The sequence below is a fragment of the Peromyscus eremicus genome, chromosome 16_21 (assembly GCF_949786415.1).
Source record: "Peromyscus eremicus chromosome 16_21, PerEre_H2_v1, whole genome shotgun sequence".
NCBI classification, from domain to species: domain Eukaryota; kingdom Metazoa; phylum Chordata; class Mammalia; order Rodentia; family Cricetidae; genus Peromyscus; species Peromyscus eremicus.
In genome coordinates this window covers 41,107,874-41,121,127 of record NC_081432.1, presented here as the reverse complement: position 1 = coordinate 41,121,127, position 13,254 = coordinate 41,107,874, and the positions used below count along the sequence as shown (strand labels likewise).

General features: G+C 37.4%; 1 protein-coding gene across 2 annotated transcripts in view; it reads left to right on the top strand.

The window, feature by feature from the left end:
* Window positions 1–13,254, top strand: part of Khdrbs2 (KH RNA binding domain containing, signal transduction associated 2) — a 481,530-nt gene that overhangs the window by 441,589 nt on the left and 26,687 nt on the right. For both annotated transcript variants that reach the window (XM_059281719.1, XM_059281720.1), the window contains one exon: window positions 2,778–2,860. In XM_059281719.1, the coding sequence (XP_059137702.1) occupies window positions 2,778–2,860 (83 nt within the window). The remainder of the gene's footprint in view (window positions 1–2,777; window positions 2,861–13,254) is intronic.

Here is a 13,254-nt window from a genome sequence, read left to right as displayed (position 1 = left end):
CAAAAGAACATGCTTCATTGACTGTCTTAGTCAGTGTTCTATTGCTGTGGTGAGACACCATGAATAAGGCAACTGTAATAAAGGAAAACATTTCATTGGGGCATGCTTGCAGTTTCAGAAGTTTAGTCCATTATCATCATGGCAGGGAGCATGGCAGCTTGCACACAGACATGGTGCTGGAGAAATAGCTGAGAGTTCTACATCCAGATCCGCAGACAGCAGGATGAGAGATACTGGGCCTGCCTTGGGCTTTTGAAATCTCAAAGCCCATTCTCAGTGACACACTTCCTCCAGGGCCACACCTTCTACTCCTTTCAAATAATGCCACTTTCTGGTGACGAAGCATTCAACTCTATGAGCCTATGGTGGGGACATTCTCATTCCAACTACCACACTGACTTCCATCAACCATATATTAACTTCAAGAAGTCTAAGAAGTAATGAATCAGTGTTATAATATTTTATTGTATGTCAGAAACTATATGAATAATCTTGAAAGCAATAAAATATCATGTCTTTAAATTTTATGCTATTTCCCAAATAATATTTGTTACTAAAAGCAATAAACTATGTCTTTTCTCACAAAATCATGTAAAACCATTATTAGATTATGACTATTATTGAAATTATAGCCTATCTATGTTTCTAAATTGATTTGCAAATGGTTTAAAACTACGTGTGTAACAATATAATATATAATAATAGAGGTAGGTAAGATGCCAGCAACATGCAAACCAGTAGGTAAAGGACAGGGGAGTTTCTATCATGGTATCATTTTACCTTTTTTGTACAATTATGATTTTCACCTTCTGCCCCTAAAACTAAGCTGGGGAGGAGATGGAATAAAAAAGAAACGAGGATGAAAAAGAATCTCTCAAGAACCTTCACAGTAGGAATTCCTGAGGAAATTTTCAACAAAATGGTGAAATGAAGAAAAAGATGAATCTGTTATAAGGGAACTCTGGTAAATAGGTCTTAGGAGCCAGGCATGGTGGGTCATGAGACAGAGGGATTGCTGTGAGTTTGAGGCCAGTGGGTGCTACAACAAAGAGAAATTAGAAAACCTGTCCAATTTCAGGCCTAGCAGTCCATCTATGTGAACCAGAGGGCAACAAAGTAATATCAGAAGGGGCTGAAAGAGAATTGTACATTAGAGAAGAACCAGAAACATAATTCCTACCACCTTGTTGACACAAACCCTTCAGTGTTTTTCAAATAATTCTTATGTAAATCCTTTATTGTACTATAAATGATTTTTAATTACAAAACTTGTTTAATGAATACTACTCTGATGACTTTGGAATATCTCATTTAAAAAAATTAAAGAGTAGCTTAATTAAAATACTTTAAATATCTCATGGAAGAACTCATATTTTACTACAAAAATATAATGACATCAAAACAAATGAGGTAATTAAAGACACGGACTTTAGACTCAGAATATGCTATGTGTAAATAGTAGCATCAAATAGAGGAAAACTGGGTGGAAGAAAGGAAAAATTAAGTTTTCAAAAATTAAGAAAATATTTCCCTCAGTGATAAAATATTAGCCTTCAGATTACTCAGATTACTTGGTTTCAAAAAATATTTAATCAAGATGTGTGTGAAAGTTTAGCGATTTTTTTTAAAGCAATTGCAACTTTCAGTTTTCATTTCTGGCGCAAAAGAGATTTGTAAGTCTCCAGAGTGAAGTGATGGTATGAACTGGTTGGGTTGGGTGGAAGCATGTTTCGGGGAGAAGATCGCTCCAGCAAAGATCTAGAAGCAGAAGTGAGGAGCAGTGAAGATGAATGGATAGGGTGTAAAGTCAAGGACCACAAAGGGAAAAAAACTGGAGCGCTCACAGAGTGATTGATAGCTGCAACATGTAATTGCTCGCTTGCTTGCACACTCGAGAATGACAAATCTCCAGTCATCTTGTCAGAGTAATTTAATCAGACTTGGCACACAACGTTACTCAGGAGATTTAAAAACAATAAAGTTTACAACAAACTAAAAGCACTTTATTTAATCACTTTAATCTCTCATCTTTTCTTTTCTTTGTTCATTAATTTATTTATTTACTTTTGCAATAATGACCCCCCACTATTTTATCCCTGAAACCTGATCACAATTTAAGGCTACTATACTTTAGGTTATCTGTGTTAAAAATAATGGTTATTAGAAGAAAACAATACTTTGAGTCGGATTGCCACCAATACTTTATTCCACAATTAGGTTCGTGTTACTAGATACTCACAATTTATTTTCCTTAGATTTATTCATTTGTGATTATGTCTACGTGTGTGCATCTTTGTGTGTGTGGGTTTGTGCACATGACTTCAGTTACCCACTGAGGCTAGAAGAGCCCCCTAGAACTTGGGTTATGCCCAGTGTGGATGCTGGGACTTGAACATAGAGGCCTCTTTAAAAAGAGCAATCTCTCTAGCTCCTAAACATTGACAAGTATTAAATCTTTTTTATATATTTCGTTTTTAAGTAATTTTATACAATATATTTCGTTCATATTCTTTCCCCTCTCCTAACTACACTCAGATCCACCCCCTCCTTACCCACCCGACTTCATATTCTTTCTTTCTCTTAAAAAAAGCACAAATGTTGCAAAAAAGTGCAGGAAAAAAACTATAATATTTTTCATTATGTGGAAATTGTAAATACAGTCAAATATAACGAAGAACGGAAATTAACCCAAGCTTATGGGGCATAAATTCTTAGAAAACAAAATCCAATCCAAGCAGACTGATTTGTAAAAGTTACTGTATTGCTTTATATTTCAGGGGTACGATGATGGCTATGGGGGTGAATACGATGACCAGACCTATGAGGCTTACGATAATAGCTACGTGACCCCGACACAAAGGTAAAGCGTTTGCTGGCTGATCACATTTTCAGGTGTTACAATGCTCTATTTTGTTTCATACCTGTGAATTACAGTTATGTGAAGGTTTCAAGCCATTAGTTTATATCCATTACCTTTCTAAATTATGAAAATGCTCACTAGACCACAAGAGGTAAATATAGTCACTCTGGTGGTAACTCCATAACTGCAAACAAGGGAACAATAGCATGTAACTTGAGACAGGCTAGTTATCATACCAACGAACTCATTAAACAAGCTTATACTTAACTAAGCACTACTGCTTATAGAAATTATTTTAATAAACTTGTAATTTAGTTGACAAAACAGGCATGTGCTCAATGCAGCTTTTTTTTAAAAAAAAAACTAATCTGTAATTTTTATTTGTAAAGTAAATCACAAGGACATGTTATTGAAAAGCTGAAAATAGGCAATTAAAAAAAATATCTCCTAGAATAAAAAAAAAATCCTTTTCATTCTCATCGGTATCTCTAAAATGTTGAATCTCTCTTTACATTGACCTAGAATCAGTGATGTTGATAAATTTGTACTACTTGAAAGTCAGATTTATTGACATATTGCTTACAAATGATAAAGCTTACCCATTTAGGGCACCCTTGTGTGAGGTTCACAAATGTCATCTACAGTGTAACCAGCTCCATCGATAACTTATCTGTAGAGAATCCTATCTGCCTGAAAGTCCTTCTTTGTAATGATGGTTCTTTATAATCAGCATTGCCCTCTTCCTTCACACACTCCAGACTCCATGAATTGGTTTTCTGCTGTACACTTGCCCTTTCTACAATGCCATGTAAAGAAGCAATACAACAGCCTTTCTTCTTCTTCACAGGAATGTTATTGTGTGTCTATTGTATGAATTAATAAGATTCACTGTGGCATTCCCGCCAATTTATTTATCATGTCAATTTATGGTTTCTATCTTCTGCCCTTGCCCACCTTCTTTCTCTCTCCTCATTTCCTGGTTCATTTCCAAACCCCATTAGACCCTCTTCCATTTCCAGGGCCTTTCTGTTGTTATTACAGTTTCTCATCTATCAGATAATAAGCAATATTTGGCTTTTTCCCACTTGATATGATGATCTCCATTTCCATTCATTCCCAGGCATGTAGCAGGATTTTATCCCTCTTTGTAGTAAATAAGACTACAATGTATATGTACACACACAGCACTATTGATATGAGGAAACAGAGGAAATGGTTTATTTGGCTTATATTTCCATATTACAGTCCATCACTGAAGGAAGTCAGGACAGGAATTCAAGAAGGGCTGGAACTTGGAGGTAGGAGCTGATAGAGAGGCCACAGAGTAGGGCAGGGGTGCTGTTTACTGGCTGGTTCCCCATGGCTTGCTCAACCTGCTTTGTTACAAAATCTAGGATCACTTATCCAGGTATGGCCCCACCCACAATGGACTGGGCCCTCCCCCATCAATTGCCAATTAAGAAAATGACCTACAGCCCCATCTTATGTAGGTATTTTCCTACTTGAGGTTCCCTCCTGACAGATGACTTTAGCTAGTATCAAGTTCACATAACAATATCCAGCACACCCATTCCTCTGTAGATGTGCAGCTAGGCAGAATCCATCATTTAGCTATTGTACGTAAAGCCACAGTCAAAATGAGCAGATATCACTTTCCCGTGATGATTTCATTTCTTTGCAAATGTATCCAGGTGTGGTGTGGCTAAAAAAAATATGGAGGTTTTGGTTTTAGATAATGAGGAGTCCCTATATAATTCTCAGTACTATGTTAAATTTCTACCAACAATGCATACACATGCCCTTTGCTTTACAACCTTGCCAGAATATTTTTATTTTTGTTTTTCTTGGATAATTTTCATTTTCACTGTTGTGAAATGAGCTTCTGATGTAATACAGATTGACATTTCTCTGATGGCTAAGACTATGAAGTATTTTTTTCTTATATTTATTGAGCATTTGTGTTTTTTGCTCTTTTTTGAGAAGTGTTTATTAGAATCATTTGTACATTTTCTTTGGATTGTTTATATTTTGATCTTTGTCTCATCTGGATATTAGTTATCTGTCAAATAAACAGCTAGCAAAGATACTCTTCCATGTTATAGGCTTTTTCTTGTACTCTTAGTACTATTTCCCTGTGTGATAAAGAAAAAAGATGTTCTTATTTGACAGAATCTTGTCTACCAATTCTTGAATTTTTTTTTCTACTGATTTGGGAATTGTACCCAAAAACTCATTGCCTGTGCTGGCATCACGAAGTGAATTTCTCTGCTTTCCTCTGAGAGTGTGAGTTTCAAGTCTTACGTAACACCTTTAACACATTTTGAGTTGATTTTTAGACAGGTTAGAAGATGGGGGTCTAGTTTCAGTTTTCTACACATTTCTCTAATTTTCCCAACACCATTTTCAGCCAATGGTGTCCTTTCCCCCAGCTTATTACACAATGTATTTTCAGTACTCGTGCTGTGACTGGATGGGTTAAAGAAGTGGTGATATATTTCTTGGTACTCGGTCCTGTTCCATTGGTCTACATGATCGTTTGTATGCTATGATCTTTTTATTCTTTCATTCGTTGTGAAGATTAGTTTTTCTAGTACTATGAAGAATATTTTCCTAGTTAGAATTTCTAGTGCTGTGATGAAACACCATGAGGAAAAGCAACTTGGGGAGGAAACGGTTTAGTCCATAATCGAGGGAAGTCAGGGCAGGAACCTAAAGGCAGGAATTGATGTAGAGGCCATAGAAGAGTGCTACTTGCTAGCCTTTCCCTCAAGGCTTGATTAGCCTGTTTACTTATATACCCCAGGACCAACTGCCCAGGGGTGGTACCACCCACAATGGGCTGGGTCCTCAACAGCAATCACTAATTGAGAAAACGCACCATAGGCTTGCCCGTAGGCCAGTATGGTGGGAATGTTTCCCCAATTGATGTTCCTTCTTCCCAAATGATTTCAGCTTGTTCCAAGTTGGCATAGAACTAGTTAGCACAGATATCATGAATATTTTGATGAAGTTGCATTTATCTGTATGTGTCTTTTAGTAATGTGCTATGTTAAATTTTGTTCCACATTTTACTGCAATATTTTTATAAATTCTTTGTGAATTCCATAGATGTATGCAATGCATTTTGATCATGTTCACCTCCTACTCATCGCTCTAAATCATTCTAGAGTCACCCTTACTCATAATCCAGTTTTAATTTTTTTTTTATAATTCAGTGAGTCCAGTTTGTGTTGTCCTTATACTTATGGGTGTAGGGTGTGGGGTCATCCTCTGAAGTGTAGTCAACCTGTTAGCAAATGGCAGTCTATGAGTTCTCCAACCATGGGTACTTGACCAGATTTACAGTAGTACTAATCAAGTGATTCTTCCTATGTAGCCAACTTTAAATCTAATCAGAAAGTGTTTGTTTATTCCCTTAACATTCAATTCACTGTTGTACCCATAGGCATATGTTGTCCTATTGAGCTCTTATTGTAGCTCACAGTGTTCACAAGTGGGTCAGAGTATTGATAACGTTTCCCCAAAAGCAGCATAAGTAGCAAGCACTTCCCAGTGCTATGAAAACTAGAGAACAGGGAGGAAGGTCCCTGGTTCTTACCTCTATTTCTCCATGTCTTATGATCAAAGTGTGTGGTATCTTCAACAGAATTCTACCATCAAATTACAGTGGACAACCAAAAGAAATGGTCCATACAGCCAGGTAGTAGCATACGCCTTTAATCCCAGCACTAGGGAGGTAGAGGAAGGTGGATCTCTGTGAGTTCAAGATCAGCTTGGTCTACAGAGCAAGTTCCAGGACAGGCTCTAAAACTACACAGAGAAATGTAGTGGGTTTGACCTTGAAACACTGCCCCTAGAGTGACAGCAAGTAACTGCCACACCTGCCCATGACCTGCCCCTGAGGCTGACCTGCTCCTGGGGTGTGGGTAAGAGGGAGCCCCTTAAAACTTGAGGTCCATACATGTTTGGCCCTTCTCTATACCTTGTGGTCCTGGAAGTTGGATGGGACACCACGCCAGAGTGCTCTGCTGGATGGTACCCTATCTCTCCCAGATTCTGTATCCAATCCTTATTGGATAACTGTAAGTTATCCCAGAAATAAACCTCTCTTGATTGCAAGATAAATTACATGGAATTGCCTGGCTCCCAATGTGGGGCTCAAACCCACAACCCTGGGATTAAGAGTCCTATGCTCTACCGACTGAGCCAGATAAATTACATGGAATAGCCTTGTTAATTACAGTAATATCTTGAGACTCTTAAGGGTCATGGGTTTGTGCCCCATGTTGTGCACCAGAGAAATCCTGTCTTGAAAACAAACAAACAAACAAACAACAACAAAAAGAAATGGTCCATACAATAGCCTGAATTGTTTGAGGTCTCTCCAAGATACTCTTTAACAACAATGTGAGGGGTGGTAACCCAAACCCAGCATTGGACATTTTTCTTCTTAAAGCAGTCTTTTAAATTGGGATAGTTTATGCCGATGTAAGTACTTTTACTAATTAAAATAAAGATGTCCCAAAATTAATTATAATAATTCTAATCTTGTAATTTGTAATAATCATAAGTTTCTATTTTGTCAAATATCATTCAATCACTCTTAATACAGAATCTTGCACTAGAATTCATACATAATTCAAGGTTACCCTGGCCTACATAATGAGTTCCAAACCAACCAGGGCAACATAATGAGACCATGTCAAGAGAAAGAAAGATGGGAGATGAGAAACAGAGAGAGAGAGATAGAGAGAGAAGAGAACTGGAGACTTTCAATAAGGAGATTTTCAATGAATAAATGTTAATAAATACATCAATGAAAGAAGTGTTAGTTTATAAAATTGCATGGGGATTTTAGTGTAACATCAGTATGTACTAGAGATAAACAGATGAACACTGGAAAATTTATTGACAAATATATTAAATGCTTAACCTTACATTATTTCTATTAGTGTATCAATATAAGAAGAAGGTATGATTCACAATTCAGCTGGGGATATAGATCAGTGATAAAGAGCCTGTGTAGTATGCATAAGGCCCTCAAATCCATTTCAGCACCACAAGTCTAGTTAAATAAGTGAAAGGCATGTGTATATATAACAGTACAGAAACAAGAGGGACAATACCTAATTTTCAAATGATAATATAATGTTTGCTGCTAATGATTTGTTTGAGGAGTCATTTGGAACTCTGTGTATATTTATATACTTAGAGGGTGAAAAGTGTTAGGAATTAGGTGTGAATGAAGTTCATTTTCGCAAGAATTAGTTCAGATTTTTTCTAAGATAACTCCCTAATTAAACTATTAATGTAAGACTTTCTTTAATTTTTTAAAAAACTTTGTTATATAAAAGAAAAATGCTACAAATAAAAGACATCATATATGAAATTAACCAGACCCAGGGACTGTGAAACTCAGTGATCTTCCAGTCAGAGCAGCCACTCGACATGGAGGCTGTGGGGCTTCACAATGGAGTTTATGCTTTCACTATTAAATATATTTTATGCACTACCAAAACAAAAACAAATATGACAGAGTAGAACTAGAAAAACTAATGTTTTTAAAGGAGAGAAAGAAATAAAAAAAACCATATGAACATATGACTGCAACATTTATAAACAATTTGAATGTTTTGGTAAATAATACAAATTATATTTGTTTTGTTAAAGCCAAAGTCAGAAGATATACTGATATTGAATTCTGAAGTCAAAATAGGAAGTGTGTAATCTATCAGAAACAAAATGAAACGGTCTTTGGATTGTTAGTCAGTAGGTGGATACAGAGTCATAGAAATTATGAAGAGGAAGCCATGTGATTCCTTACAGGAATCATTGTGTCATCCTCAGCAGAGGTTTCAGGGGAGTTCACAAGGTAACAACTGTAAAATGTCACCCAGAGTTCAAAAGATGGAACAGCCTAATTAATCCCTCATTGTTTTGTAAGGCACCATGACTTCTGAAATTTTTCAAATGCATCAGGGAAGATTCTGTGCCTGAAGACTGCTCAAGAGACAGCGTAATTGAATGACATTAATGACTGCTGAGGATGATAATGTTATAAAGAATCTCCATCTTTCCCCCTTGATCTCCGTCTAAGAGGAAAAGTAAAAGAATAGATCTCAGAGTTATTATGCAACCTCCAAATTGCTGAACTACAACTGAAGTTTCCAGGGTGACTCACTTTCTAGAAGCCTTTGCCTTAAAACCAGTTATATTATGTGGCCTTTAATTGGACCAAACAATCTTTTATGCCATTTGCCACATTTTTGTCTACTCCTGGAAGCATTAACATTATCAGAGATTAAGTTTTTAAAATCATGCAAGTTCATGAGACTTTTTCTAACATTTCACAATTGAAAAATCTATATCAAAACAAATCATAGATATAGAGAAGTAACTTACTTATTTAGATATGAATGGTATTGTCACAAATAAAAATTAAAAAGTCAGGTCTGAAATTTTGATTCTAACAGCAGCAATTTAATTTGGATGTGAAAGGCTAAGGTTTTATAATTTCTTAGCATAAAAGATCCATCCATCTGAATATCTATAATGCTCAGGCATATGTAGTGTGTGGGGTGCAGAATGGATGAGGCATTTGAGGTAATTTCAGGGAAGTATAGCAAGGGTACTGGTGATATTTTGTTTGTGCACCCCAATAAAACTTATCTGGGGATAAGAGAACAGAACCAGCCACCAAATTAGACATAGAGGTCAGACGTGGCTGCACACACCTTTAATCCTATCACTCTGGGAGGCAGAGATCTGTCTGGATCTCTGTGAGTTCAATGCCACACTGGAAACAGGGCCAGGTGTGGTGGCACACGCCTTTAATCCCAGCACTAGGAAGGAAGGAAGATAGGGCACAGAAAGGTATAAAAAGCATGAGTAAACAGGAAGTCTCTCCCTGGAGGCTGAGGAGTTAGTAAGGTGAGGTTGGCTGTGGCTTTTCCTATTCCTCTGATCTTTCAGTTTTCACCCCAATATCTGGCTCTGGTTTTTTTGTTTTGTTTTTTTTTTTAATTAGTAAGGCCATTTAGTAATTCATCTTACATGGACTATTTTCACTGGCAGAGTACCACAAGGAAGAGTTCAGTCCTCTGGGAAGTCAATACTCCTGTGACTGAGTTTTTCTGCACCCCAAAATGGAAATTAATGTGAGATAGAGAGCCCAGTAGGAGAAGCCACGAGAAAAGAGCTGACACTTTTACTTCAGAGTGGGGAGGAAATAGAAAGAACTGATAGATATTGCAACATCTCTGTCCCCCTCACAGTCTCTCCCATGGATCACACTGTCTTGACCCTTTAGGTATAAATGACCCGAGAGACAGAGCAGCCATTAGTTATCCTTCCAATAGAAAAGAGGATGGAAGAGATGAGCATATTGAGAAGACCAGTCAAAGAGACCCCTCACAACGTCCAATAATTTTTAGTATTCTTCAGTAAGTAGTAATTGTAATGATCCATGTCAGCTGTCTGAAGACTGTAACAAAGGTGTGAAATTGCTATGGAAACAGCCAAGCACTGAGGTTTTAAATGACTTTTTATTTATGAGAACATCTTTTGTTCTTGGGAAAGTACAGTGAACATATGAAATACATATTGGATAGGAAATATACCGTTTTAAAGGTCTTGGCTCCTTGGTAGTCACATCCCTAAGGGTAAGAATCCTCATTTTCTTCTTCAGAGTCTTCATCAGTGCAGTAATTCAGTGTTTAACTGCTCTGCTGTGTTTAGGGGCATTTATTTATCTCCTTGATGCACCATGTGAGCAAGGCACTGGTTTCTAATTCTAGTTAATTCCAACAGTAAATTCAAACCTGTGTCTGTTAAGTCTACAGCCTTAGACATAAAGACTACTAAATACTGCCTGGGACTTTGAACTGGATCATAAATTCAACAGATTTCCAATACACACCTAAACAGAACCGAACCAAACAGAACAGAACTGAACTGAACTGAACCAAACTGAACAGAACAACAGAACTGAACAGAACAGAACAGGAGGGAGCATGCATACAGTGTAGTGAGAATGCAAGGGGTTACCTTCAGGCTTAAAAAAAAAATGTCTGAAGAATTCTTCTGAACATGAGAAAAATCAAACTATTTTTCAGGCTGTACGTTTCAGGTGAGTTATGCATTTGATGCTAAGTTTATAGAAATCCTTCTAATGAAAATATGGGAGTGAAAATCTGCAGTAATTTAATAAATGTTATGCTATTAGGTAGATAACAGCTTGTCTTATTCTTTTCTGGTGTCACCATTCACTGTAAAACTGTTCACCTTGATTTTATAACTCAATTCTCTTGTCTCAATGCTGGAGTCCATGATATTATTGAATCTACAGGATTATTGGATTTGAGATGTTTTCCCACAGCTACTACACAAGTCAGCTGTGTGCTCATGCTATCTACAGATCTCTGCATGAATAAAAAGTAGCTTGCACAACGTTTGAATTTAACCTCAGCAGAATGAAGCTTGGCTTCTCGAAGCCCTCACAGACTTTTGTTTCAGATACGGACCTTAAAGAGGCAGCATAAATATAAAGGAAATACTGCATTCTCTCAAATTATTCACTGTTTATGGTAACAGTTCATTTTTCATTAATTTAAACTTAATTTCAATGATAACTGGACTGCTTGCAAAGATAAGCTTACCATGACACTCTAACAGGACCAGTTAGAAACCACATTGTTCTTAGTCACGTGGTCAGTCTTCCACAGGAACCTAGGTGTCCCAGTTCCTAATCAAAACCAGCTGATCCTTTTATGGAGATGAAGAGATCTCTCCTCACTAGATTAATTTAGAATTTAGACATGACTCAGCAGGAAACCTGAGAGAGAAAGGCAAACCACACACAATTAGAATTCCAGAAGTGAGGAGTACTAAATCATCTTAAACTCTCAAAAGTTCCATGTGTTGCAAAGGACCTAGTGTGAAGGCCAGGTTGGGTGAGATTCTTATTTCAGTGATGGGTGGAGAAGTTTAGTATTACCAAAAATAAAACAAACAAACAAATATATTTAACATGTAGTTAAACACCATGTAGAAGGAGTCAGGGATGGTGCTAAATACATGATTGTCAAAATACAAAATATAAAATAAGACCGGGCTGTGGTGGCATATACCTTTAATCCCACCACCCTTCATGAGTTCCAGGCCAACCTGCTCTACAAAGCACGTTCCAGGACAGCTACAGAGAAATCCTGTCTCAAAAAACAAAAAATAAAATCACAAAAAACAAGAAATGGCAAACAGTATGAATGAAGTGAAACCACTCTTTGTTCAAACATAGGATGCCAGCGCCCCAGCTCCTTATGACGGCCTGGGGGTTCTAGTCTCTATTTGGCTTTTCTGAATAAAAACTGGAATCTAGGCTTTTAACCAGTATTTCTGTGTAACAAACCACCTGACCGATTAGTGGGATAAAAACAAAAACAGAGATTTTGTGCATTAGGAATTTCATCAACGTTCAAGTCATGACTTGGCTTTGTCCCGCTGTGTCTGGAGCCTCACCTGGAAGGGCACAAAGGACGAGAGTCTCAGTGGCAGGACACTGGAATTATCTGGAGATAGCCTCTGATTCCATGAGTCTGTCAGTCTGCACTGGAAATGGAACTATTGTGTAGAGTGCTCATAGAGACCTTTGGTGTCATTAACGTTTCCTCACAGTATGGCAGCTCACTGTGCCAGATAGGTGTCCCAAATCACAAGCAGACTATACATCACCTTTTTTGATGTATCCTTAGTCATATGAAACTTAGAAGCCAAGCTAGAGCCAGCAGCATGGGTGGTGGGTTGATGGCTGGCATGAGCATCACTGGTAGACTGATGACCAACCAGTGTGGCTCAAGAAGGGAAAATACTCTTGTAGCCAGTTTTTGTTTGGTTCGGTTTTTTGGTTTTTAGAGACAGGGTTTCTCTGTGTGCCAATCATAACTGTCCTGGAACTCACTTTTTAGACTAGGCTGGCCTTGAACTCACAGAGATCTGCCTGCCTCTGCCTCCCAAGTCCTGGGATTAAAGGCGTACGCCACCACTGCCTGGCCTATTGTAGCCAGTTTTGGAAAATATAGCCTGGTGCATCATTTATTTATTAACAATATAGTATTGTTAGATGCTAGCAATATCAGGAAACACATTAAACACTTTGTGAATTAAACCAAATGTATCTATAAATTATTCTGCCTTCTATTTTCTAAATTCTACTGTACACAAAAAGTGAGTATAAAGAAATCAATGTACAAACACTGCTTCCAAGAAATTGATATTGAAGATTCATTCAGGATGGTCATTTGAGGCAGTAGTACATGGTCTGCCGAAGATAGCCTGAGGATCTGGGCAATAAATGGGAATGATCAGGGAGAAGACAAATAAAATTGTTTAAGTGCTAG